Consider the following 13,636-nt stretch of genomic DNA (forward strand, 5'->3'; position numbering starts at 1 on the left):
CCTTGAGATAAATGCTACAATTGTAGGCTCAGTAAACAGAGTCTTCACTGGGACATTTATTCAGCAAATCCCATTAAAAAAGAGGAAAAGAGGGGGCAGAACATGGGGGTTGGGAATGGAGGACACACATTTTACACTGGTATTTCCAGACATTTTCCTCTGTCAGAAAAACACCCTCAAGCAATGAGTACAGGTACAGCATATCTCATCACACCATATAATAATATATCTATACAATGGTAATAAATAATGTCAAAGTCTGTCCTGAGAAATTTCCATTACCACAAGTGTTAATCCATTCACAATATTCAAAGTCTATCATCATATTCACTCATAAATTTATAATGATGAACTTACATATCTGCCTTTTTCCCCTTTCTCTTCTTTTGGATGATCCCACTGTCTGCAAATTTAAGTCCTGAAAATACCAAGCTTCAACATAACATTTTTAACAAACTCACCAATGCAACTGCATTTGGTTTCCTCCTGATTTCCATCCACATTTACAAACATAAGTGGGGAAGATTTCATGATATGTTGAATAAAATCAAGCAACATCACAGAACTTGGTTGTGAATCTGATTTCTTAACGAGTTCCAAGGCAACTTTAAAAAAATAAGACAATATTCAAATCAGCATGGCAATAAACCACTTCAAAAATTTTGCTCACACCTTATGAGGAATATTTTTTAAAAATATATAAAAAATACTATGATATGGTATTAAACCTTTCAAATTATTTATTGTGAGTATATTTTTTAATCTATGAAGGTAATTGAGTGCATATTGTAAGCCCTCTATGTGACTCCAAACTGTATGAAAAAAAGTATAAATTACTCATTAAATATAATTAACCCCAAATGCATTAACATTCAGTTAAAATTCTATCCAGCTGTGTGTTGAGTGAAGAAAAGCAAATACTTAACATTTCCCGAGGTTTACAGTCTTGCAGGAGAAACAATGTTGAGAATTGTTTCAAAACTCCAGAACAGAAAAGGTTTTAAATGGCAACTTTAGCTTCCTAAAGCAGAAGGCTTAACAAAACACTGGACATACCTAATGCTGCTCCATTGAAACAGGTATTTGAATCATATCAGATTTATCCAGATCCCCTAGGGATCCTATCCAGTGTTAATACAAGAAGGAAACCATCTGAGATTCAGACAAGATTTCAGTTCTGAGAGACATGTGAATATTAAGAATTGCAAACTGTGTTACTCATCAACAGTGACATTCCATGGCACTCCTGCTTTTCACTGTTGGGAGCATTTGTATCCATACAACCCTGCAGCATGCACCCCTCCTTCCTTGGGGATGTGTGTGTATGGTTTATTTACACAGGGAACTTCACATCCCAATGGAAAATACTTCATCACTGGCTTTATTAAAAACTAAGTTATAAATGGTATTGTATTCAACTAAAGCTTTCTTTAGAGGTTCTTAACTTTTATTTTTGACAGGAATTAGTTAAAAGTATAAAGCGGACAGTTTTAGATTATAGGAATGTAATGCTTACCAACGTCTACCTCTGTAAGAATTCTGTCAATGAACTGGCACAGTATTTGTCTTGGTTTCTGCACAACTGTGTTGTATTCCTCTGGACTAGCACTAAAATTAAAAAGAATGACATTTTGATGTTACCAATTTTAAAGTACAAAATAATTACTTGGAAGTCTGTCTCAACAGCCTAATGTTAAACACTGATTTTCTTCTAGAAGTCTTGAAAAAATAAATACAAATTGATTTCTTGGTGGTGTGTAGAGGTTTTGCGGGGGGGTGAGGGGGGAGGTGTTGGGAGTTCTTTTTCAGTTTTCTTGTTTTAGTGACCGGCCTGTCGCTCAGCACTCAGGGCTCGTAGGATCACATTTTCAGTACACAATTGTACCTCCATACCCGCTCGCTGCCTACTGCAGTGCAAAGCTCCAGTGCTGGTGCTGCCATTAAAACTGCAGAGCGCGGCAGTTCCAGCTCACGGGGCTCTCAGTGAGCGCTCACAGCACACTCAGCCTCAGGCCGGGGCTCTGAGGCCCCCAGGCCGCTCCCGTCAGGACCTGCCAGCGCCACCGGCAGGGAGAGGGCCAGGCCCCGGCAGGTGGCGGGAGAAGGGACCGGCTGAGGTGACGGCCCGGCCCGGCCGCAGGACACCTCGCACACCTCCTTCTCCCCTTCCCCGCCGCACTCGCTGGGCGCGCCTCCCCCAGTGCAGCACAGCCCCGCACACACACGCCCTGCACGGCGGCCGCCGGGCCCGTCCTACCCGGCGAGCTCCCGCAGCGCGGGGATCATGGACGCCATGCCCAGGCCCTGCTCCGCCATGGCGCCGCTTTGAATCGGGCGGCGCGGTGCGGGGCGGGCACGGCGGGACGGCAGCCGACACGGCCCAAACCTCCTCCCCCGGCGCTGCTCGGCTTTAACCGCTTCGTCCCTGTACACGGAACGGCGGCTCCGGGTCGGTCCCTGATGGCTCCCGCGGACACCTCGCCGCCTCAGCGGGGCTCTGCTGCACGGACAGGTAACACCCAGCAGGGGCCGAGCGCTCCCCGCCGAGCCTCGGCCGGTCCGGCAGCGGCACTGAGGGACCACCTGGCCGCAGCGGGCGCCTGGCGGAGTACGGGCGGGGGCTCCAGGGGATGGGTGAAAGGAAGGGCCACAGTGTTGAGAGTGGCTTGGGCGAGGAGGGGCGGTAGGGAGGAAACTTCGGTGCCAAGGGAGTGCCCGGTGCAGCTCCCTCTCCGCCCGCCGCGTCCGGGCGTAGGCGGGACGCACCTGGGAGTCAGGTGCGGGACAGCCCCGCCGAGAGCGGCCCCGAGCGGCCCGGCCCGCCCCCGGCACCGCCCCGCCCGCCCGGGCCGGCCCCGCGGCAGCAGGTGGCGGCGGGACTGGCGGGGCGCCGGCGCTGCGGGACGGGCCGCGAGCAGGTGAGCGGGGCAGGGGGCCACCGGGGCCGCCTCTCGGGTGCTGCTGTGTCCGGAGCGAGCGGGCCGGGGGGAGGGCGCGTTGGGCAGGTAAGCGGGCTCGGCGCTCCTCCGCACAGGTAGCGGTGCGCAGCGTGTGTAAGATACAGACTTTCTGTTCTGTTATTGTTGTTACTTTCTGAGCGTATGCTGCTTTACGTTATGTTTCTTTTGCGAAACGTTTACGCGTGCTAAGTACGGAAGGCGTTGATGGGATCCCCGAAGGGACGCGGTCCGGGAGCGTGCGGCCCCAATCGGGCAGCGAGTCCCGCGCGTTCGGGAGAATAAAGGATAAAACTGGGGGTCATGGGCAGGTGTGACCGCAGAGAGAGTACACGAGGGGACACTCCACCCTGAGCTTTGTTTTTGTCATTAGGAGCTCCAGCTCTTTCTGTATTTGTTTATGAACTTTGCTTAGCGTTCTTTCTGGGTTGAAATAAAATCCTCTTGGAGGATAATTCTGATGCCTGTTTCCACTGTGCTAGGGTTGTCGCTTGCATGTAAAACAACCCACGTGTCTTTCAATTACTTGAACCATTTCACATGAATGCTTTCGGGAACCTATTGCTAATATTTCATTCAGAGATGGTTGGTTTTGTCCTACAAAATACATGTTTGTCATTTCAATGAAATTCTGCTGACCTTTTAAAGGCTGGTAACTTGGCAAGGACCTAAAATACTTTAAGAAACTTTATGAAACTGGGTTTGGTCTTAGTTTGTTTTTCAGCATATATTGCAATGTTTTCTACCAGCTGCCTTAATAAGATGTTAGTCCTGCTGGAGCATTCATAGAGAAAAAGCAGGAACCATGTAGCTACATGTGGTTTGTTAAGTAGAACTTTAATGCTTAAGAAAGACCAAGTAAATCTGGCTTTTGTTATCAGTGTTGTTTTGAACACAAAATTTTCTAGACCATTTCAATTTAAATTATCTATTATTGTGAAAGCAATGTTCTGTGTGTAAATTTCCAAGACTGAAATGACAGTCACACTAAGGAAGGTCTAAACTGTACTGCTTGCCAGTTTGATGTAAACTCCTGTGTCATCCCTGAGAGAACAGGATACTGTTGGTATGTTAGGAAGTTCAGGAAGACTCTGTTATCCTAAAAAATAAGCTTAAGTATACTGAATCATAGGGTGATTATTTTTGCTGATAAAACATAGGTGTGGCACATAACATGCCTAATTTTAAAAAGTGCTTTTGCATGGGAATCTCTGGAGTCAACAGTGAGATCATATTAGTATGGTTATTGTAGAAATGCTTTCATTCGTCACAGGTAGAATGCTACATAAATTTCTTGTGCATTTTCTGTGAGCATTTACTGAGCATGTAATTCAGGCTTCCTTTTGTTTTGTAATAAGTACTTCTAACAAAACAGCAGAGAGATCTTCTGCTCCCCATTTTTCAGCTGGGAATTTTACTTCCCAGTTGCAAAGTCCCATCTACTGACTTCTCACCATACCATCATATTTCCCCAGCTACCTTGGTGTTGGAAGACTCCACATGAGAGTGCCCCTAACAACTTCACTGGGCTGTGCAGATGTAAGGAGTGTCACTCACACACCCTAGTGTTTCATAGACCCTCCAGGGAAGCAGCACCTGAAACTCCTGCTTTCATTTCTTGCTTTTCTTAAGCTCAGGATATGTATCTCCTTGTTTCTTTCTCATGTCATTGTGTTGCACTTTTGTCTCTTGGCCCCAAGGAGGAGAGCAGACAAGTTACCATGCATTTGAAGAGAGTGGCTATTGCTAATGAAGATAGTGTGCCAGGAGACTTTTCTCCTCCAATGCAGCTGATTCATGTTGGTGAAAGGAATCTGAGATGAGCAGAGCCCAGCTTGCAGAACTCAGATCAGGGCAAGAAATTCATGCAGATAGGTACAGCTAAGTGTCAAATTCAGTGCATACAGCACCTCCAAGATTTTTACCAAAGCTGCTGTTACTTTTTTTTAATCTTTTTTTTTTTTTTCTGCCCTTCTGCTTACGTAAGCAGTCCTCTCACTGTATATAGTTGCATGATTCTTCCACACTCAGGCCTCTCTCTTTCTTGGCTTTCATTATTTATTTACCACATGCCTCTGCAGGACATTGTACTTATTTTAAGGCACTGAGTGACTTTGCATTGGACCAGCAGGTCTGAGAGGACATGAGCATGTTAATTGTATTTTTTTTCCCCCTGTTGTTTAATCCTGAGGCATAATTACTGTTCTGGGGGCTCATGTGCTCTGGGGATGTCTGTGAGCTGTTCCCTGAACTGCATTCAGTCTCAGCTGTCCTGCAGGCTGATGAAGGGAGTGGAAGTGCAGGTGTGTGTTCCTTGGGCAGACAAAAGGAGTGCATGGAAGTGCAGGTGTGTGTTCCTTGGTGCCTTCAGGAGCTGAGACCTCACAGGCCGATAGTGGTGCTGAGGGGAAATGCAGCTGAGATGGTGCCTGGGGCTCCTGTGAGCTGGGCTAGGGAGCTTCACTCAGTGTCAGGATGTGCTTATGGCTCCTCATCTGCAGGAACACCAAGAGGCTGTGAGTGCTCCAAGCCACATTTCCCTGTGCAGTCATGCAGGTGCCTGACCTTTGGGCACAGGGCACTGCTCCTCTGCACTGCAAGAATGTGAATTTCAGCACTCAAGCCTTTTATCTCTGCCTCTGTTGCTTAGTCAACTGGGCTGGAATGAAGTGGCACAGATTAAAATGATGTGTCACCCTGAATGTTCGTCTGATGATTAAACAAAAGAGTAAAAAATGGAAACAGTAAATGGTGGTAAGGACAACAGGTGAGCCAGAAACCTAAAAGCAGATTATGTACTTCCAGCTAAGCAAAAACTAACAGGTACAAAAGGGGAAAAAGTGGAAAAAGAAAACATATAACACTAAAATCTATTTGGCTTCTAAATATAGTCCTGACATGTCCTAGTCCTGCAAGCCCTTATTCATGTTTTTCTATGAACAAGCCTACTAATATACTACTGATAATGTAAAATACAGTATCTAGAAATTTGGAGAAATGGCATATTAGATTATACATGCCTTTGGAACCTAGTTTTATTATTGGTATAGTAGCAATTACTGGTTTTTGTTTATCTGCAACTGCTACTTTTAAAAATAGTTGCCTATATTTTTTTCTTACTTGTTTCTTGCTTCCCAGTATTTCTAGAAGAGTATTATTCTTGAGGCTAGTAGCTGTGGAGGAAACTCAGATGTATTTACTACCAGTATCAGTGTATATCATCAAGACTTTTTGAATGAGAGTTAAAATTCCTGGATTCTATTTTCCTAAAGAAAAATTTACAAGATCTGGAATTTGCTCTTTTAAAAAAAACTTGTAGCCACAGTGATGCTTAAACATCCCTTAGTGAAGTCTAAAACTGTGTACTAGTCATGCTAGGAGAAAATTGTGCAGTGTGCATTTAAAATTCAATTTAAACTACATTTGAAAATTCTAACTGTTGAAATTATGTAGATTCTTTTATTCTAATATTTCTTCAATGGAAATCTGAAAAACTGTATCAGCTACCATTGCTCCAGTTTTCATAGGAGGAAGTTGTTTTTTTCTGAGACTTATTAAAAGCTACAATTTTCCACCTGATTCTGTGTTCTGTACTGATAAAAACTGGAGTAGAGTTTATGTATGGGAATATTGATAAAAGTTCTGCTAAATGTTCACTTTCCCCATTTTATTGCTTACTATAAAAATCAGTGCAATGGAGGAAGGAGAAGGGGAATTCATATTCTTTGTCCTTTTTCCATCTTTTTTTGGGAAGCAAATAAATCTATATGCAGTGGAGCACTAATTATCACTTCTTTGTTCCTTGGTGAGTATTTTCCCAGTACTTAGAGCTTCTCCTGCTCTGTGAGGGTTTTGTCAGTAGAACAGACATCAGCTTAATAGCCTGCTGTATGGAAATACCTGAAGTGAAAATTATAAGCACAGTCTTACATGTAAGACTTCATGTGAAGTCTCAGTGTAATGTTCCACTCTTCTTATTGCAGTAATTAATTAATTAAATAAAATACTTTTATAGCATTCATCATGATGTCTGAAATACTTCACATCCATGATAACTGTTTCCATAAAAGCTCCAAAAAACACCAGGTCTACATAAACAGATTAAATAAATGTAGGACAGGACTACCAGCAAGTAACAGAATCTGATCCCAACAAACAACTCTCCCTGGGCAAGGCTCCACTGTACTGTGGCAGAGAATAAGGAAGCAATAAATTGTAAATGTAGTTCTGGCAAAAGATACTGAGCTGAGCAATTGCAATTGTCCAACCTGCAGCCTGGGTTTGAAAACTTCTGTGGAAGGTGTTGCCTTCTTAGTTCATTTTCAGCCTGACATTCAAGGAGCAAACAGTCAACTGGTGATGGTGGTGTGATTTATAAAGCAATATTAACAATGAAAATAGCAATTGACATTGGTCAGATCAATATGGATCAGGAATTCCAGGTTACTGACAGAACCCATTCTGCATTACTGGTCTCTTAATAAAGGTTTTTAATCATTGCTGTTGCTTAATCTTTCAAAAAGGGCTTGAAACAGAAACAGTAATGATGGTTTCTCTATTGTCTGATGTATAATATTTGTGATAAAATTACTAATTACATTATTTCAGCTTTGATTGATCTGATCAAATGCAGGGAATGCTAAGTGTTAGCCATGGCCTTATTATTTACATGATTGTTTTGCTATTTCTAAATGTAACCTGCTGAACACCTAGGTTTTTATGTGGAGATGTGTACTTGGTTACTGCTCTTACATACAGGTGTCCAAGGAGAATAAAGGTACTGCATCACAATAGCTCATCAGAGAGACTGGTCTTGCTAAGCCTCAGAAATAAATTATGCATAAAGCAAAATGTGTGCTTCTCCTTGCATGTTTTTGGTGGGAAAAGGATTATCAACCCACTTTCCGGGCTCTCTTGGCAGATGTTTCTTTAATAATAATAGTCACTAGAGAGAAAAAAAAGAGCTGGATCCATTATTTCCCACTTTTGTTCAATTAGTGTATTCATCCTTTCATCTTGTTAATAATCGGTGCTTGAATAGACTGATTAAAAACACTGACATGCAGAAAAGCTGAAATACTGTGTCATATATTCTCAGCAAGATTATATTTATTTGAATGCAATTTCAAGAGTTTGTGTCTGTTGAAGATTCAGGACTCACTTGTTTCTTTCAAACCAGGTGTTCTCTGATAGCTTTATAGCTTTTCCAGAATTTTTATAGTTTGGAATGTTTTTGTCTTGCTGATTTATCAAGCTCTCCTTCTAACTCCACATCTCCTCCCATTGTGTTTGTACATGCCCCACTGCTTCTCTTTGCACTAATTTATCACCTTATAACAAAGAGAAATGTAATTCTTTCTTTCATAGCCTAAAGGTAAGGCAGTGTAAAGTAGTATGAAGTTACAATTTTCCATTGGGCTGATTATTTTACTCTAGTCCTTCCAAGCTTGATTCATAGAATCAAGATATATTTAATTGAAGCTAGTGAGGATTTCCTCCTCCCTTTTCAGGCAATATGATGTATTCAATGTGAAATAACTGAATATAAAGATATATTTCATTTTACTTATCATCACCCTTATCAGCCACTTAATTGTGACTGCGTATTTAATTGTATGGGGTGCAATATTCTTCACATCCCAAATTACAAAGTATTCGAAGCACATAAATTTAGATTTATATCAAAAATTTCTTTTTTTTAAAAAAAGAGAGTTAGTTATCATTTAAATAATACCAAAAATTTACTCTTATTTAGAAGAGTTACTTGTCACTTGCTTGATGTTGCATATAGGAGGTAACTACTTCACTAGTGCAAGCCCTGTTGGACAAATTCTTCTAAAAGCTGATATCTTGTTCATCTTAATCATTGACACTATATCTTTGATTTCTCAAGAGATTCCATTATTCTGCTAGTACCAGAGATTTAAAAAGTAATTAAAACCAATGTGTGCACTCCTTAAAGTTTCCAGAATCTTTGACCATTTTGCTTGAAACTCAAACCTGAGATTGGCCTCTTTACCATGGGCAAGGTGTTTTGGTCAGCTCCTACCAAAGCTGCTCCCAAGAGAAGCTTGGCAGCAGCACAGGACTTGTTTTTTGTCATGCCAGAGCAAATCCCCACTTCTGGCAGTCCTGTTGTGTTTGTGTTTGTTTTCATAAGGTGCTTGTACCCTGACATGGCAGCCCTTGTGCTGTGTGAAGACAACTACTGGGTCAGGCACCCTGGGCTTTTTAGTGAGCTTCTGTCTGATGGACTGACTGCCTTGGGGAAAGTAGAAATTAGCTATAATAATAGAAGCACATATTTTGGTTGCATTCCAAAATTTCTTTGTGCTTTCCCTCTTGAATTTTTTTTTGTGTGGTAAATCTGTGGAACAGACCCTTCTGCCATATAGTTTATTCTTTAAGCTGCCATTCTGCATTTTCCTAAGTAAATTAAGATGGAGGCATTTAAACTCAATGGGATTATTTGATATCAGCCCTCCCCAAGGAAATCAGCACATGTTGGATGAGTGATTGACCAGAGTCTGTGTGCCACCTAAGAAGTGCTTCATTAAGATGTCACTTCAGTTGTGCTGCTTCCCACTGGACTCCTCACCCAGCAGGAGACAGACCAGCAATAGGGGAAAGCTTGGGTGGGTAAGCATGGTACTGACTTGCTGAGTGACAGTAACAGCACAATGAATATTTCTGTGTCATGTTTAGATACTTAAAAACAGGGATTTAAATATAGGGTAGTGTTTAATGTTCGAGAGCATTAATTTTAGGGACCTAGAAATAAGAGTTATTTTTCATAAATTGCCATCATGTAAAGTGACAGTAAACAATGTGATAGAGTTACTGAGGTTTTATGAAGGTCAGCAGGAGTAGGATGATTCCTTTGGTGTAGATTTGTAGCTAATTTAAAATCCAAGCCATATCCGTTAAAGTATTATGTGAAATAAAATGCATATTTTATATGATCTCCTCCAAAGACATTTTGTCCTTGTAAAAGAGCTGATTTAACAACAAACTGATTTATCTGTTGATCCCAGTTGATCATCTTATCATCAAAGAGTCACTTTTTAGCTCTGGATTTCGTTTGCCAAATATTGAAAATCTGCTCTCAAAGCCTGAGCAAGTGTTATGACTGCAGAGTGGTGTAAGAAATTTAACATTTTCCCTTGAAAGTGTCAGTTTGGAAAGGCTCTGGTCTATAATCTGGCAGTTTGGAATCTCACTGCAGGCTGTGAGTAAACAATTGTCACTTAATGTGGGACATCTTAAAATGGCTAACACAAAACAAATGTGAATACACATAAATAATTGTGTAATTGTTTCAGCAAAGAGGCTCATTACAAAGGTGATCCAGCTTACAGTATTTTCTGTGTTGTAGATATTGTTCCTTTTAGCAAGTACATACTAGATAACTGTATAGATACAATTATATTGGACTTTACCTTATGGGACTTCAGGTAATTAATTTTAAAGCAACAAATAATTTTTTTAACTATTATTTTTTGTTTTGTAAAGGTTTTTATAACCTAACATTGATTGGTAAAATGATTTTTTTCATTATACTTTAAAAAGGAAACAAAACCTCTAATTAACAAAAATCATGAATGCTTTTATGCATTGTTTTCCAACAGATTAATAAAATGTTAGATTTTCATTGTTTTAGTAGAAATGCCTGGATATATCTTTTGTTTAAACTTTTTTTTAAACAAACTCATTACTTTGTTGCATAATTGCAATGTATGGTTTAATGCTTAGGGATGTCTGCTCCTGTTGCAAGCTCAAAGTATCAAAAAAGATAAATTGTTGTAATCCAAGATTTTGATAGGTTTATTGTTTTTAATTTCTATTTCTGATATTTGCAGAAAAGATGGCAAAGTTTTCACCAAAGCATCAGAAGTAGTTTTCATTAAAGTATATAAAGTTATCTCCTAATCATAGGAATCCTAAGGCTGAGATTTTGAATAGTTTAGTTACAAAAAAATGTGCTCAGGAATTTTGTTCTTTTTCATCTACAAAACATGATTAAAAATGACAGTTGGCAATGACAACTGTAGATGTTTTATTCTGGCCTAATTATTAAGAACTACAGCACCAGCAAATGAACTTCCTGTGTGCCCCAGATAGTCTTCTAGTTTAGAAGGTATGAACAATACTCTATTTAGCTTTAGTTACTCAGATTTACTAATGTGCTCCTTTTATCCTCAGCACTTGGGCAAACATAGCTCCTTAAAGCCATGAGCTGGCAAACAGGTAGCACTGGGGCATCTGTGGCTCTGCACATTGAAATGCTGCCAGTTGCTTTGGCCATGTGTTGTGGAGGACCCTCCTTTTCCCTCTGGCTGGACCAATGAAAAAAGAAACCCAAAAATAACCTATGAATTTTCCATGACAGAAAATCCTGGCTTGCTTGCAGTATAGTAGCTGATCAGTCTAATCTAATAATCTTTTGAACCATGTGGAGCTGAAGGAGGCATTAGTGGGTGTCAGAATGCCATACTGCCATCTGACAATTCATGAAAACTGGGAAATATTGTGGCACCACACATCTATTCAGTACTACCTGCAATTAGCCAGAGTGTGGAGAATATGTGGCTGTAAATTCAACTGCTAAGGGCAGAATGGATGCATTTCTATTGTTACTCTTAATGATATTCATGTGATTAACTTCTGGGGTGACCTTAAAACTAAGTTCATTAGTCAGAGTTAGCCTGTGTCTCTCTGTTGGAGTTTTACTATTTGTAGCAAGCTGAGGTTTCCTACTTCAGCTACCAAGGAGCAGGCACAGGGCAGGATAAAGGCAGTTTTGTGGAGTGTTTCAGTTGTGCTGTTCAACACCTCCCTCCTCTGCTGCCTCTCAGGCTGTTTGTTCATTGCTCATAGTTCTGCTCTTCCAGTTACCTCGTAACTAAATGTTATCTTCATGCTCAGAGAAGAGAAAAATGGTTCATAATGTTCTAGCTGGCTTAAGAAAAAGATCCTTCTCTGAAGTTATGAGTGCCATAGAAGGCTAAAGCCTATTCCTCAGCAAAAAATAGGGAATACAGTATGTCTTGCCTCCAGAGTGGCACCGAACCTGGAAGAAACAGAGGCTTGGGACAAACACTGACAGCCTTGCAAAAGATCAGTGACATTGTAACAGATTAAACAGGCGAAGGTGAGTACACTTTGATTGGAGTAGACAGAATGAAAAATCCAGCAAAGTCTCAAAAACTGTGAAGCTCATAACTTAGCTGTAATTTGGCACAGTTTGTGGAGTTGAGAAAATACACGAGATTCTGTTTAATTCTAAAACAAATTTTAAGTCTTTCCAGTTACTGCAAAGCAGGGCTTAAAAAGTTAATCTGATAATAATGTGAAGTATTTGAAAATTGAAGACAGGTGTTATTCCATATTTCATGTGGGTTTTAGTTGCTTAGGGTCTAATATGTAGGGTTTTTTTGGAAAAGTTATTTTTGTAATCCAGACTGTTGCTTCTCATTAGCTTTTCTGTTTAGTAATTAACTAGCAGTGTTGTAGTTTATTAAGGAAGTTTATTATTAAAAGAATAATTGAAGCATAAAATTCGACCTATGAATCTTATTTGAGAGGACTGGGATACTCAAAAAGTCCTACTGTCAACTGAGGGTTCTGTCAACACATGAGCTCTGAGTATGAGGTTTTTATTGATCCAGCTATTTCAATAAGAATTTCAGGATGTTTTCCAACTGAAATGCCCTTTAAAAATAATGCAGCTTATATTTGTCATGGTAGTTGCATGCTGACAAAAGCTGCATGTACCTAAACCTAGACAGAGAAGGAAAGAGATTAAGTATCATTTGCTGGTGTGTCTTTTAACTCTCTCTTTTGGTGTTGTAAACTTGATATGTAATGTCAGCCTAGGCACAAAAGAGTGACTTGAGGATGGAGTTCCTGAATGAACTTGCTTTTAGTAGTGTAGCCTTTCCATTTATATTTTAGTGTAGTTTGCTCTGGTGGAATGTCACAGAGGCACCAGGTTTGGACTTAAAAAATAATTATGTTCTTCAGAGCAGTTACTGGTAATCAAAGAGGTTTTATGAGTAAACTCATGAAATTTTCTCTATGTATTGGTGCTCTTTCCTTCTAACGTGTATTTGCATGCTGAAAGTGCTGTGATGCTTTGACCTTTGTAGGAATTAGTTTTGCCACAATTCCTTTATTTGGCTGCTGTAGTTTTGGTTCAGCCTGTATTTTTTCCTTGCTTTTGGTCTCAGCATCTGAGGTAGAAACTTCCAGTGTTAATTGGAAAGCCTGATCCTTGGCACCTGTGGCCCTCCAGAGAGAGGGCATTTTCCTGGTCACTGTGGATGCATGCAGAAGTGATGCACGAGCAAAGGTACAAAGATATGAGGACAAGGTTTGTGAGGCAAGGGAAGCCTTTGGAACAGGAGGAGTGGGAAAGGTGCTTGATAGGAGCTTGAACAAGTTCCCCAGGAAGGAGGGTCTAGCCCGTTTTTGAGGGAAGCCAAATGATGAGTCAGCATGGGACACAGGTTTCGGTATAATAAACTGATACTTGGAGAGTAACAAATTGGAGAAGTTAAATTATATTGATGGTGAGAAGAGATAAGAATTTGTCAGATAAATGAACCAATACATTATATTGATTGAATTTTCTATTCAAGGCTCTGTCAAATGCGTCTTGGACCATTGTAAACATTTTG

At 40.6% G+C, this 13,636-nt stretch overlaps 2 protein-coding genes across 2 annotated transcripts in view; one reads left to right on the forward strand and one right to left on the reverse strand.

The window, feature by feature from the left end:
* ATR (ATR serine/threonine kinase) overlaps positions 1-2,322 on the reverse strand; it is a 38,934-nt gene extending 36,612 nt beyond the window's left edge. The window contains exons 1-3 of the mRNA XM_054282447.1: positions 2,258-2,322; positions 1,517-1,608; positions 462-605 (exon numbers count right to left, since the gene is read on the reverse strand). Coding sequence (XP_054138422.1) covers positions 462-605; positions 1,517-1,608; positions 2,258-2,316 — 295 coding nt within the window. The 5' untranslated portion in view covers positions 2,317-2,322. The remainder of the gene's footprint in view (positions 1-461; positions 606-1,516; positions 1,609-2,257) is intronic.
* A 133-nt stretch (positions 2,323-2,455) lies between these two features.
* Positions 2,456-13,636, forward strand: part of PLS1 (plastin 1) — a 41,686-nt gene continuing 30,505 nt past the window's right edge. The window contains exon 1 of the mRNA XM_054282575.1: positions 2,456-2,512. The gene's annotated coding sequence lies outside the window, so the exon portion shown is untranslated. The remainder of the gene's footprint in view (positions 2,513-13,636) is intronic.

The sequence above is a fragment of the Melozone crissalis genome, unplaced genomic scaffold (genome assembly GCF_028551555.1).
Source record: "Melozone crissalis strain CALT ecotype California unplaced genomic scaffold, PUWL_Pcris_2 ptg000034l_1, whole genome shotgun sequence".
Classification (NCBI taxonomy): domain Eukaryota; kingdom Metazoa; phylum Chordata; class Aves; order Passeriformes; family Passerellidae; genus Melozone; species Melozone crissalis.